At 33.0% G+C, this 15,001-nt stretch overlaps 1 protein-coding gene across 1 annotated transcript; it reads left to right on the forward strand.

Annotated features, from left to right (window-relative positions):
- Positions 1-1,456: 1,456 nt before the first annotated feature.
- WDR16 (Cilia- and flagella-associated protein 52) lies at positions 1,457-13,745 on the forward strand. The gene is made up of 12 exons (XM_035732562.2): positions 1,457-1,567; positions 1,607-1,722; positions 1,762-1,961; positions 1,998-2,134; positions 2,166-2,294; positions 2,329-2,428; positions 2,464-2,711; positions 5,286-5,459; positions 7,314-7,462; positions 9,291-9,666; positions 11,078-11,315; positions 12,948-13,745. Exons 2-12 carry the CDS (start codon positions 1,665-1,667, stop codon positions 13,107-13,109), a joined length of 1,971 nt encoding a protein of 656 aa, XP_035587086.1. The 5' UTR covers positions 1,457-1,567; positions 1,607-1,664; the 3' UTR covers positions 13,110-13,745.
- Positions 13,746-15,001: the final 1,256 nt, after the last annotated feature.

The raw sequence follows: 15,001 nt of genomic DNA on the forward strand, positions 1-15,001 counted from the left end.
TACTTCGAACAAAAAATAATTAGAGTTTGTCAAACCTGAGGAGCTGCTCTACAGTTTGTATAAGAAAATCAGATACTAAAGGGAATGTACAATTATAAGTGATAAATGTTCGGTTCTACATGAATGTTTGGCTTACATAACTTGAAGTCATAGTTCACACAAAGCGCTATACAAATATACTTTATAACAACTATAAACTCAAAAAGTTGTATTGCATAAATACTTAACACTACCAGAATTCCGAAATAATTATACCGATATTGGACCTGGTGCGTAACGTATGAGCGATGCAACTTTGGAAAACATTTTAAAGGCTATACTCGGTGTAATACTAAAGCATACCAAATCATTAACGCTCCCAGACATCTGCATGAATGCATTGTTATTCACTTTTATTGATTTTGTCTATTTGACGACCCTACTGCAAGCTAACTTATGTCTCAAGTTATAGATCGTGCCCGCAAAGATGGCGTGTACTTGCAGAAATATACTATTATATGTGTACGAAGTTTGTGGTAAGTATAAGCAGAAGTTAACGTTTACGACCACGAAAAAACTAAGCAAAGCAGGAATTAATGATTGTCTCCGCCGATTTCGCACAGGTGGATACCCCTTGTTCTGGTGACAAAATAAACCAGACAAGTAACAAACATGTATTTATTTAGATCGCGGAACAGAACAGTTGGGGCACGAAGTTTTATTTTAACAACACAAAACGCTGCCCAACATACAACATGAAATAAATGGACATATAATGCCTGTACTAAATATGGAAGTAAATGACTAATTGAGCTATAATATTTAGACATTACTGAGACATTTATGGCCAAACTAAATTGTTGCACGTCCTCAACATTGTTACTGACTCCATCAGGTTTACCCGACACATTATAGCTGAAATCACGCGATCAACCATCATCATCAAATCAATATTGGGTACGTTGTGTTTCATACCCCACACAACAACTAGTCAGCTAAGCTCACATACTTCTCAACCCATCGACTATCTTCCAAACACATCTTTGAAATGACTAATTCCTGACTCCAGACTTGGCTGTTTTTGAGATGCTCTATTGCAAAGTTGTTGAGGACAATAGCGTTATCAAACCCTGAAAATCCGTGAAAACTTTATGCCCTTTAGTAGGCTAATAACTTAGGTTGATAAGCAAACGAGGAACTAAATAGCCCTAACACTTGTAAAATGTGGTCAGAAGTGCTGGTTGACAGTTACCGCTAATCCATGGCTTCACATTTTTCAGACAGATTGGCACACTTATTACCTTAGTTGCCGAAGTTACCAGTGACCCGAGAATTTACTAGAATGATGAGGGGCGACAACAAAGAATTTAGTGAAGTTCGATAAATAACATTTAATACATCATAGGTATATGGTGAACAACCACTTTGATTCACTATTAATGATTCGTTTTAATCCATCAAAGTGCATTAAGTTGTCATAGTAAAGCTCGTAATCTTTCAAAACATTCGACTCGGGAAGATAGAAAACGACTGTCGATTTAGAATTATCTGTCAATAGGCTAGTTGCATCAATATTTTTAGTTAAACAGTTAGTTGGTAGTCAAATTAATCTATACGCATCTCATAGGGGAATTTACACCAACGCCTATTTCACCTAAATTGTCGTTTTTCACACTATATGAACAATGGATGAGGAAGTTGGATTTGAGAAGCTCAAACTTACAGGGGTGATAGGCTTTAATGGTTTGATTGTTTTCATTGCCATGACTATCCGCTGTTAAGGAAAAATTCAGAACGGTTTCCTGGTACATCCTGATGGACAACATGTTGTATTTTCTCTAGGAAGCAACGTTATTATTGAAAATATAAGTACAGGAGAGCAGTTCTTTTTGCAAGGACATACAAACATCGTCGTTTGCATGGACATTGACAAGTCAGGATCATTTATAGCTTCTGGTCAGGTTACATATATGGGATACAAAGTAACTGTTTTTATTTTCAACTAGATATATTTTAAGGCAACAATTATTGTGTGGAGTTTTGAAAAAAAGGAAAAATATGCAGAATTTGTGCTTCACAAAGTGAAGGTTCAGGCCCTAAGCTTTTCACGAAATTCAAGTTATCTCGCAAGTCTTGGGGGGCAAGATGACGGAAGGTAATTCTTTTAGTATTTCTCACATTTACAGCGTCGTTATTTGGTCTGTGCCAAAAAAAGAAGCTGTTTGTGGAAGTCCGGCGCAGCCACAGAGTGCTGGAGTAACATTGGCGCTAGCTTGCGCTAATATTTCTGAAAACACATTTATTACAGCTGGAGAGTATGTCACTCTGAATTTTGTAAACGTTTTTAAGAAACACGGTGAGAGTGTGGAGCTTAGATTTGGAAAATCGTAAAATCAGGCCAGCAGATTGTAACTTGGGTCAAGTTAAGCGAACTATTCACTGTCTGTCTGTATGTGTAACGTTTTAATATTGATCTCTTTATAGGTTTCCCACAATGACGAAATATTTTTTGCAGGAACTACAACTGGCGATGTTTTGACGATTAGTATGAAGCATCACCTGTTACAAGTTATTGCACCTGAAAAAAACGGATTCAGTATGGGTGTAACCACACTTAAGATATTAGGAGAATCAATGTTACTTGTTGGATCAGGGGATGGAGTTGTGCAAGAATTTTGTTACACCGTTAGAAAAGAAGGAAAACGTTGCTTCCCAACATTGATCAAGACAAAGTGAGTGAATCTGCTGAGTTCACTTTTAGAAATGAAATGTCAGTCCTTATAACCAAAATTTATTGTACATTTTGACTCCAAATCTTCTACGATTCGCAATTCTAATTTATTACTTTCTGCATTAACAGACGAAATAAGGATTTGTTACAAGAATATACCCTCGAGCAAAACTATTCATATTTGGGACCGGTGTTCTAAGCCATCAAGTTGTAACCGGTTTACAATTTAGAAACAACAATAAAGCTCTCTTAAATTCAAGATAACAATATTGACCTAATCAGCTAAGAATAATTTAACCGGTTAAATTTGTGAAACAAAATACTTTTATTCCTTCAAGTTCCAAGATTGCAAATAACTATTTCAAGCTTGCGTTCTATCTGAAGTCTGGTAAAAACCAGTTTGCTAATACAATCGATTGTCAGGTCAACATATTTAATCAGTTTTATCACTGTTTCTAGAACCTCACTTGGTGTTTTTCTCGAGATTATTAGTATTCTGAATAGGATTTGACCTCAACAACCTGATTGACTCCTGAGTTATTGCATCATGCAACGTCTTAAAGGAATCGCACTCAAAATCCAGTATCAGTTTGCAGTTTTATTTCAGTAAGAAAAGTTTCATATTTGATTGGCTTCTGTATCTATCTACTCTATGTTAATCTTTGTTCATAGTTCGTATTCTGATAACGTCCTAAACCGTTAAGAATTGCTAGTGTATGATGCATATTGTGCAACGTTTTGCCAACAGTCAATGAAAAATCGGGTTTGCTATTTCACAACATACACAACTTCAAGTTTTCTGTTTACGTGTAGTTAGGTCTGTAGTAGTGTATCTACCTAGCTTATTCTCCGGTGGAACATTTAATCTTGTTGTGACCTTTGCCTGATTAATTATCACATGATATAATTTCCAATCGGAGCACAGCTTATACAATCTTAGCACTGCACCAAACCAATGACTCGCTGGCCGGTACGAGCAGCCTAGAATCCTTATTGGTCCTTCTAATCTAGCCCTGCCTGTTCAGTCCAAAGAACATCAATATCAGCTTCAACTGTATGAATTATATATTTCAGACATGCCTGGTTGATATACAAACAAATCAGATCACATCATACCGTAAAATAGAAAATAAAAACTATAGAAGATCAAACCAGAAAGTGGCTGTGATTGTGAGAGAGTATAACTAATAACTTGGGAATAACTTAAGGATAGTAAATAGTATAATAATAGTCATTAAGTCAAACGGAAGCTTATGACAAACGCAATATGAATATATATAATAATTGTCCATAAATAATTATTAAAAGCTACTATTCAATTATTCTGTGTTGGGATATAACAAATCATATACAAGCAAGTCGAATATAAGGGTAAAATGGTCTCACTTGTTTAACTAAAACTTAAGAGATTTCAATTCAGTGACCGATCAAATTATTATTTAGTAATCGTATACTTTATTTTATTGCATTGATTTAACGACTTCTCATGTCATGGTTTTCCATAAACTGATATTAGACTGGAAAGCTTGAATTCTGAATATAAATAGGAAGACCATAAAAGCGTATTATAAATACATGCACATGAAATTAACTAACTCTTGTTATGCCCAGATAAGAATAATGAGTGGTAATTTTTGGGACCGCTCGTTTCTGGCTGTTTGCAGAATATACTTTTCCATTCCAAGCTTGGACTTAACCCTCTAGTTAGCAGGACCGGGATGCATCAAATAGCTAGCTAACTGGTCTTTGGTCACTGAGCCTTTTTTCTCGTTCTCAGATAAAGTGAACTCGTGATAGCTTCAAACCTAGCAATTGTTGGGGTCACAAAACGCTTGTTAGGTATAAAACAATAATTTCAAATAGCAGTAAAGTAACCAGTTGCTATCAAAGGTCGGAAGTCAAAGTGAAATTGCAACAGAGAGATATTGGAAAGCACTTGTCTTTATTTTAAGATAAGTAAATAGTTCAAGAATAATAATAGTCAGTCAATATAAATATCCTACAAGACCGCTCAAGCTGTAACATATATAAATCTGCACGTGTTACCAATAAGAGAACTTTATATCACTAAGGCAATAATAAACCAGTGTTAATTTCTTGAAAGTTTATTTCACGTACAAGAATCAAACCATACTATTTTAGCTGTTAATCGTAATTCAGTTTAATTCGAACTAACTGACTAAAACTCCTTGATGTTCATAATTTTAAGTACATTTTGATATCATATTAATTAGTAGTTAATGAAAATTAAAAAAATAATAGAAGCTTTTTTCGCTCCCTTAAAGGATTCTATAATTAGGAATCATCAATAAAGTTTCTGATTATGTTGTCTTTAACCCTTAGAATGATATACAGTTGTTTTTTTTTAAAGGTTGAAAGCTTACCTGAACGTTTTGAAAACAATTAGTCTTTATTCTGCTATATTTCCAAGAAGAACAGATTTCTGTACTGTATTGCAACTCGTGTGATATTCGTCATGTCATAACATTTTCACTTAAGATTATCAGTGTGAACTTTGAACAAACATGTTAGTGTTTTAGATGTTCGGTTACAAAATCTGTATATTTTATTATAGTAAAATGAAAGAGCTTCTGGGAAAAGTCACAGCTATTAGTCTTCGTGGAGAAGGACACCAGTTCTTTGTTACAACTGATAAATGTCATCTTTACCGGTTTAATTATTCAGATTTCAGTCATGAACTAGTTAAAACATGCCATAATGCTGCGGTCAACGACATTAAATTCCCATAGTAAGTGAAAACATTATATTATTATTTTTAATAACAACAATATTGTAAAGTTAGAATTTTGTGTTGATTGTTATTGAAAGGCACAAATTTACACAGAAATATTCGAAATTAGCGGTCATAACAAAGAATTGCTACTTATTGTTACACTAAAGGATACAGTTTAAACGGAATACGGTAGATAGATTCAGTAAATGGGCATCAACTATTTCAATGTTATGTTTTAAACCACCCTATGGTAAGTTCAGTCAGTCATCTACAACGTAGGAGCAGACACATATATTAATCGGTCCAAGTTGCCATAACTCTTTAGCACAACATGAGCACCAAATTCATAGAAGCAATTACTTCAGTGGCAGTGATATGAATAAAGGTTGTATATATTGACCCCAACCAAGTAGTCTGCATCTACCAACATGGCTAAGACTAGAAGTTAGTGACTTCAAGCACTGATGTTACGTTTTGGTTTGGCCGCCCCAAACTTCCAACCATTCCCAACACTAGTCAGCATTGCGCATCGTGGTAGTCGGTGTTCAGGCACACGTAACACGTGTGAAAATTCATATTTTATGATGTAATCAAATAAAAGTGACTTGATTTTAGAATAATTTGATCAACGACCACTATAAAAAGTGTGAATAAGCTCATCCTACTTATTAACCCGTATAATCACTCGGCTAGTCATGAATAGCTTGAGACTAGGAATAGATGTGGATCAAGCGAAGTTGCCAAATCTCATTAGTACATAAAAAATCAATATGATCGACAGTGAAGTAGAAATATAACGGGAACAGTAGAAAAAATCAATATTATTTAAACAGAGTGATTGAAATGTAAGAATCAGTGACATGAAATTATGAATAAATTCAAAATCTAAAGGGGGGCAAATAGTGAATACGTTTAGATAGCTGCGAAAGTTTTTGATCTGTATCACACAACGACTTCACTGCTGTACCCAGTTTTGAAGCACGTACCTACAACCCGATGGTTGAAAGTCAATGTGATTTAGTTACCAACTGAAGAATACAATTTGAAAATATCATAGATTTAAATATATTCTAGTTATCATATGTTAGTTCATTATCTTTTACAGCTTTTGTGACTGATAAGATTATATTGCAGAAACAAACATAAAGTATGAGGTTTGGTATTGGTATTAAGTTCAATAAACGTGTTTTGTAAGTAAAATAACTGTACTAACAACCTAAATAATAAATTCAACCAAACAACTTAAAGCTGACCTAAGTAAGAGTTATATTGTAGACGAATAAATAGTGAGAAAAACAATTGATTTAAATCTTCTAATGAATTAGTTATGCTGGGTAATGGGTAACTGTGGAGTGCACGACGAGTGCTTTGTTTTATTTACGATTGATCAGCTGAATATACCTGGATCCTAGTGTTGTTGTTGATATTGGTACTCAGACCTACTACCTTTAGTTTTATACAACGAAAAAACCCGAACAGTTGCTAATTATGGCATAAAAATAATACCCTTCCAATATGTTAGTAGCTGTTTGAACTCAGTATACCAGTAGATAACTCAATGGTGTTTGAAACAAGAGGTACTGGGTTCAAGTCTCAATACGGGCATTTACACTGCTATGGCAAAAAATTTGGCTGACGAGTTCCAAATAGAACGGAATTTGCAGTCTGGATTTCATTGCAAATCACAATTCAATTTTACCGAAAACTTGTATCTAGGTGATCCGCTCAGAATGCACATTTATCGATACTGATAAAATACAGGATTTGGTATCGGCATAGGGAAAACTTAAACAATTACTAGCAATAGTATTTTAATGATTTATTTTAAACGTGTATTAATTAATGACCAAATGTTTTTTATTTTGTTAGTAAATGCTCTGATTTGTTTGTAACATGTGCCTACCAAGATATTCGTGTTTTTAATAAAATAAATCAACATGAACTGTTACGCATCAATATACCAAATATGACGTGTTATTGTATAGACATATTACGTGATGGAGCAGCTATTATATCAGGTAACGGAAACTGTTCGTTAACATAGTTTTATTGAAACTGACAGTAAGTTTCATGAAACCTGTACACTTCAGATAATTTTATTACAGCGACCAACATATTGAATTTTCATTTTCATAGTATGCTTATTTGTAATAATTGGTAGTTCACATAATTCATGAGACGAAAATGGTATTATTAATGTGATCACTAGTGACTCATTTCAGGAAGTAAATCTGAAATTCTAGTGAAATTCATGACCAGTGGAGCGCAATCGTACCAAGTTTGAGACAGTAAACCACTGAACAGATGGAATGATGGAGATAAAACTGAGAATCTATTAAAGTTAGACATATGCATTGTTGGATTTCGGTCCTGCTGTCTATCGATTAAACGCTCGTGTGCAAAACCGAAGGTCAAGAGCTAGGTTCCAATTGAATAATGGGTGTTTACTGTTGAGGAGTTAAGTACTAAGAACGAAAATCTGTTTGATATTTCTTAATTTCCAGTGGATGTCCATAATAAGTCGATCAGTGATAGCAAAAACACCCAATAATGTATATTAGACTCTGTACTGATAATATTATCAATAATAATAGATATCAGAAAGCTGAAGTTAAATTAATAAGAGGTGAAACATCATACTGAATAACCGTGAAATAATAAGACTAGTAATAATGGACACAAATTAGAAATGAAAATTTGAATGGAATGGACAATGGGAGTGTTATTGTGATAAAATTACTGATAACGTTATAAAGTTGGAATCATACACTCACTCGGAGACGCAGGTGAAATTATCTAAACCTTTAATTCAAGAATCTGTCAAGAGAAAGCAATTTCAATAAAATTCATAAGAGCGTGGTACAAATATTTCTGACACTTGTTTGACCATATTAGAACTGGAAGTCCTAACCTTAGCTACCAAACTTCATATCTCATATAGAAGACTGAACCGAATAGACCTAGAATGTTAGTGTAAAGTGTGTATAGTCAGTTGTCTAGAGAGACAAAGAAGATTGGTTTAAAATCACGCTTGTGGACCTAGCGAGTCAAAATCCTATCACACCAACAGTTTCTTTATGTTCTTAACTGAACGATCATAGAAAAGCCATATATAATCAAATAGTTTTGTTAAGACCTGAAAAAAGATCCAGTCTTTCTGTTTTTAGTAAACAAGAATGAATTTCAAAAATGTATATCAGTACTTAGATGGAAGATTTACAGCATACAAAATGAAATGAATTCACATCTTACAATATTTATTTTTGATTTACAAAAGTACCATAATGAGACAAATTGAATAAAACATAGTTCATTATTTAGCTACTTATTAGTAGCAAAATTATGAGAGTCACGTAAATCCTTATGTTAACCGAACTGGTAAACGTAAAATAAAACCATATATGAAACTAAAGGGGAGATAAGATCGTGTATGTTCGTACTGTCAATTGAACTATAAATATTAAAAATTTATTCTATATCAAATAGCAGATTTTATAATTGGTCTAATATGTGTAAAACTGCAAAGGGAACATCATTTATATGAGTCATTTAATATTTATCTGAAAGAGTTTAGAATAATGCCCTTAAATTATAGCATATATTAATCATTTAACCTGGATAAATTCATTTGGGAATGATAAAATTTAGTCACATTTATTATCAGTTGAATATAGTAGATTGTATTAGGAAATATCTTTTGATACTGATGTTTTATCTGAAGTTGATTTGAGTTGTAGAAAGTTGCAACTTCCCTAATATTCGTCCCGGTAAAAGTTTACTGAACAAATAGTTTCAAAATAAGTATTAAATGACTTTTATTCACAACTGATTTTTTTACGAATGAAGGATGGGATGACAGCAAGATAAGAGCATTTTACCCCGAAACCGGAAGGTTAATGTATACTATCCAGAATGCTCACAAGAAAGGTGTAACCGCATTATGCACCACATCAACATGTGATCGGATAATTAGTGGTGGGGGTGAAGGCCAAGTACGTGTATGGGATATTAGAGAAGCTCAACCTGCGAACAATCAATTACATCGTAGTAGACTAAAACGTACAGACAAATCGAATAGTATACAAAACTCTAATTACTCAAGTAAACTAGTAGCTGCAATGTATGAGCATACAAATGCCGTTTCGTGTATTCAAATAAGCAGAGATGATAAATCATGCGTATCAGCTTCAGCGGATTCTACGTGTATTGTTTGGTGCTTAGAGTAAGTCTTACTACCATTATTTTAATTTTTTAGATGAATAATGTCAAATTGAAAAGATTTCCTTTTACTGTTTCTAATTTGCAAGAGATACCAACATGATGTACTGTGCTAGCTGTTACTCATTGAAAATAACTAACGTTTGGGTCAATTTATATAAGATTTTAATCCATCACATATATAGAGCAAAGAATGTTGTACCAGATTACGATTCGATGTTAGTTTATTTGTTATGGATATGCGAGACAAAAAACAGCACTAATTACTTGTTTAAGGAAGTGTTAGGCACAATTCACAGTCATCTATGAAACCCTGTCTTACATGATTCTGAGGATTAAATTCTATTCCAGACGTTATTAAATAAATAAATAAATTAATTAATTAAATAAATAAAATTTTGTTAAATGTGAGACTGTTGGGGACGATAGATCCCCAAAACTCATATTCTGTAATTTCATCTTATCGATTAAATGTTAAATATTTGAATGACTGTCGATTGATGAACTTATTGATTAATGTTTAAAAACATTTTACTATGACAATATCGATTGTAAATATTTGTATAAATACGCTTGACTTGTGTGCTTGACCTGACCTGGTATCTGCTGTTTGCCTGTAGAATACACTTTATACGCCTCACCCAGATTTCTTGATCGTTTTAGCTGAATCGGGGACAACGGACCAGAATAGTCTATCGAGATTCTGAATCCCTTGATTCGATCGATAAGTCACTGTCCTATAATCAGCGGACCCTTGAGATATAACAGAGACTAACTTACATAAGAAGTATACTTAATCAAGGTATAAAGGATAAATACTTTTAAAAATATTTCATATTTCATAGTTCGAAGGACGTCACCAACCACCGAAACCAGGTTTCATTTAAGACGGGACTTATTTCGAGGAAGTGCACGCAATCTTAGTTAAAATTAAACAAAACAATAAAATTATTCAGTCCGCTTTTAAAATTCTTCGAGTTAATACAATGTAAAGTTACCACTAATGTTTCAATGAGTTATTCTTTGTAAAACATGATGAAACTGATTAAATAAATAAAGAAAATGATATTTACAACTAATTAAAGCGTTTGAAGAAAATGCTCAAACTGATGTTCATATCACAAACTTCAGTTGATGAACCATTGGAAGTTAGAAAGCAGTGAACATATGTTACATTTCAATTCCAGTGTACATTTAAAACGATATATAAAGGATCAAACTCAAAACTGTACTACCGACTCAATATTAAAGGGTAAAAATTTCCGTTTCCAGTTAATTGGAGATGTCTCGCGACTGTAGCAGGAATTTGTACAGTCATTGCTACTATATATATACTAATGATTTCTAGTGCACAAGTTATTATAGTTTCTAAAGTATCACTATTTATCTTATTTTTACTACTCATTAATTTCCAGAACATTCCGTCGTAAACAAGTTATCTTTTCAAATACATTATTCCGATGTGTTTGTTATCATCCAACAGAATGTCAAATTATTACATCTGGTACAGATAGAAAAATAGGTTATTGGGAGGTATACGATGGTTCATTAATAAGACAATTAGATGGTTCACGAACAGGCTCAATTAATGGCATGGACATTACAGATGATGGTGACACATTCGTTACAGGTGGAAATGATAAACTCGTCAAGGTAAGAAATATTTATCATTTTGCGAAAATGATGACAAAAAATGTTACTACAGTGATAGTATATTTTAGAAAAGTAAATAAACAAAGTAGTTATTTGTTACGTAATAATAATATATACAGCTAACTTCTCAGTTTATATAGACATGAATCTACCTGAAGTAGAAACCATAAAGGCAGGAGGAATAATTACATAACCAAAAACAATAAACCTCTTAGACAAATTTATGCACCAGAACACCATTTCATTTTGAAAATAAAAACACAATAGCATTATATGCAAAGATGGATAGTGGCTAGCAGTGGAATCCACGACGCGCGTTTCGTCCTATCAGGGACTCGTCAGCTGTATGTACCTGCATCTTTGCATATAATGCTTGTGAATTAAGGGTATATCGAGGTAATACGCACACATGCCAATAAGAGACTGATCATTTGCAGTCCTAAACATCAACAGGAAGATTCAAACAAACAATAGCAGGTGAAGATAATAGCGTTATTAAATTTTAACTGAAAGCTGTCAGAATATATCTATTCGTTCGGTGGTCGATTTAACGAAACCAACAGATGTATGAAGATAATTTATCAGTAAACATTTAATAAAAAGTTTGACTTTTAGATAGGCTAAATGTCTTATCAAAGCAGCTTGCTAGAAAATAACACATAAGTAGTAATAAGCGTGATTTTTGTAAGCAATTAGAACTACATTTGAAGTGAATATGTTTGACTGCATATTTTTTAAATGATAGTCAGCGTTTGTTCTTAACAGACTGTTTATAAGATGTGAATGTAATTCTTTGACCAATAAATACAAACTGTCTTTTATTTTATGAAAATCAAAATTTGCTTACCATACAAGACTGGGTAATAGAATATGGTAGTTGCCTACGCTTTAGTTTTCATTACACGTTGATTATCATGCTTACCAACAACTTTGAATTGTTTACGTGAGTAATTTCCAATTACTACCCAATTAACTGCTGAATGTTTATAATATTATTTGTTGTTCAGTATGGTGAAGACATCATGAGTAATACTGGTAAGTGAATACATGAGTAGACAGAGTATAATCGGAATGACCATCAAGTGTTCCTTCGTATTAAGTGATATAAGTGTAGAATTTCCAATGTAGAAGACATTGTGATGAGGCGTGCGACACTAATGATGAAATTCAATCACATCATTATACATGATACAATTCAACTGGAATTGATTGAGGAGTTATAACATAACTATTCAATACGGAATATTAATCCTTCACAGTGGTTGTACATAAGATAGTTTGCCTCTACTTGAGGGAAAACCACCAAATTAATGGCTTTTTGAGTAAGATTTCGATAGTATTCTTTCCTCTATAGTGTTAGCTATATACTAATTATGACAAGAATGTAAATCTTCATATTTTTCGAAGGTAACCTGTTTAAAGGTTAAAGGGTTCGTCTATTACAGAAAGGAATCGCAGAAATAACGTATGATTTGATAAACAGTTGTCAGACATACGAGTTAATTTACGACATTGCAGTTTGCAAATATAAACCAATTATTTAACACCTTACCTTTAAGACGTATATAGTTCATCAGTTAAATCATATTTTTAAAAAAATATATTAATCATGGACATAAATCTACAATTCAGGTCTGGAAGTACAATGAAGGTGAAATAACCCATGTAGGGCTGGGACATACATCACCAATAACAAGATTACATATATCACCAGATCAAAAAAGTATTGTCACGGTCAGCGAAGATGGAGCTATTTACATTTGGGAAATGCCAATGATAAATGGAAGAAACTAGACTTTATCAAGAGGAAATAACTTGATGAACTATGGAGTACATGCACTAAAGAACTCATTTTAGTCTATCATAACACACAGCTTGATTGCATTGCTCTGAATATTTATCTTTCTATTTACGAACATATCAATAATACTGCTCACGAACATTATAGGCAAATTCTATGCATATAGGAATTTTTAAAAATTAATTGCGCATTAAAATAAACAATTTAATGAATAATTCTTTGTGATTTTACCTAAAAAGGTGTACGAAACAACTAATGTGGTGAAAGGTTTGTTCGTAACCTTAAACAGAATAATCTGAGTTTAGTTAAATAGGGTATACTGAGTGAAGGATTACTTATTTAGTATACACTTAACTGTTTATATTCGATAATTTTGACTATATTCTCATGAAAAAGCTTGGATCAGATTGCCGAACAAAATGTTGGATTTACTTGAAATTCAATCGTTGAGATTTTAAAAATATATTCTTCCTCCTTAATGTCTTACATGGAATTGGCGCCCAATTACTGTGAAACTGTTAGTTTAAATTTAGATGAAAGTTCTTATATATACTGATAATATGGTGTGATATTTTTAGGTGTACAAATGGGAATTACTGTCAATAAGGAATTAAAACTTGAACTTTACACAAGTGTTATAATGTAGAACGATGGACGATTAAAAAAATTATGTACATTAAAGATAAGGAGGAAAATGAAACATAAAGGAATTGAAGAAAACTTGGATTACGACAATGAAAGCAATTGGATTAATTGTTTCTGTACATAAATAGTTGACTTAAGATTATGTAAAATTAACGCTTCCATAATGAATAGGTTCAATTTAATTACACACAACACAAAGACAAACAACCATTCAGTCGTAATCAACATAAATCATAATACTAAAATAGAGAGTAGCTGCGAAAATATTTGCTTAATGTATGCTCTGAGTGCGAATGCATACGTTCATATAATATAATACAAAGTATAGAGAATGAAACGTTACAATGATAGAACAGGATGTTATCAAGAAGCACTGTTACATAAAGAGTTAGTCGTAATTTATTGATAGTTATGAGACAAAAGGGATATGCACTTTTCGCAAAACATCATAAAAGTGTTTATATTTCATTTTACTTGTATAGAAATATTAGATAATAGTTCATAGGGTTTAGCATATTTGCATGTTGAAAGTCAAAATAAGTCAGTTTAAACAAGCAACTGATGTAAAAAAACATTATATTTCAAATAACAGAATCCTGGGGTGTATACTGAAGTATGAACCCGACCGATATGATGTAGTCCAATAGATTTTAGTCGAGATCATGAACTGACCAATGTTAGACCACCACTAGAAACCTAATAGCACTGGAAGGCTGTTTTGTCCTAGTATAGGACTCTTCATCGGTGTGTATCCACGATCCCGTGCACAGGACTCGTACCCCGGATCTTCGGTCACGCGCGAACACTTGGCCTCTAAACCAATGGTGTTAATGTCTAACTTCATCCAATCGACGATAGTGCTCGGCCAACTCAGCAGTCTCCACAACTCTATACTGACAATAGATATTATGATTCATCGGGCTACTTTTTAAGACGTCTATAAATTTTATTACACCTGTCAAAGACCATAAAATTAACTAAGTACACCGGTAGCTTATCCTTTGCTCACAAGTGTGCCAAAAGTCTTTTAATTTAGGATACTCGTGGTGAGAACGTGTATAACGCTTGAAACAACAATTAAGAACCTCATCAGTTACATTAACTTCAAACCTCAGAGTAATATACGCAAATATATATCTATAAGGTACACAAACAATGTTTAAATAGCTGTTACATGTTCAATATTTTTATTTGTACAACGTAAGGGATACAAATTGTCCATGGCATTAACTTAACGAGT

This window comes from Schistosoma haematobium, chromosome ZW (genome assembly GCF_000699445.3).
Source record: "Schistosoma haematobium chromosome ZW, whole genome shotgun sequence".
NCBI classification, from domain to species: Eukaryota; Metazoa; Platyhelminthes; class Trematoda; order Strigeidida; family Schistosomatidae; genus Schistosoma; species Schistosoma haematobium.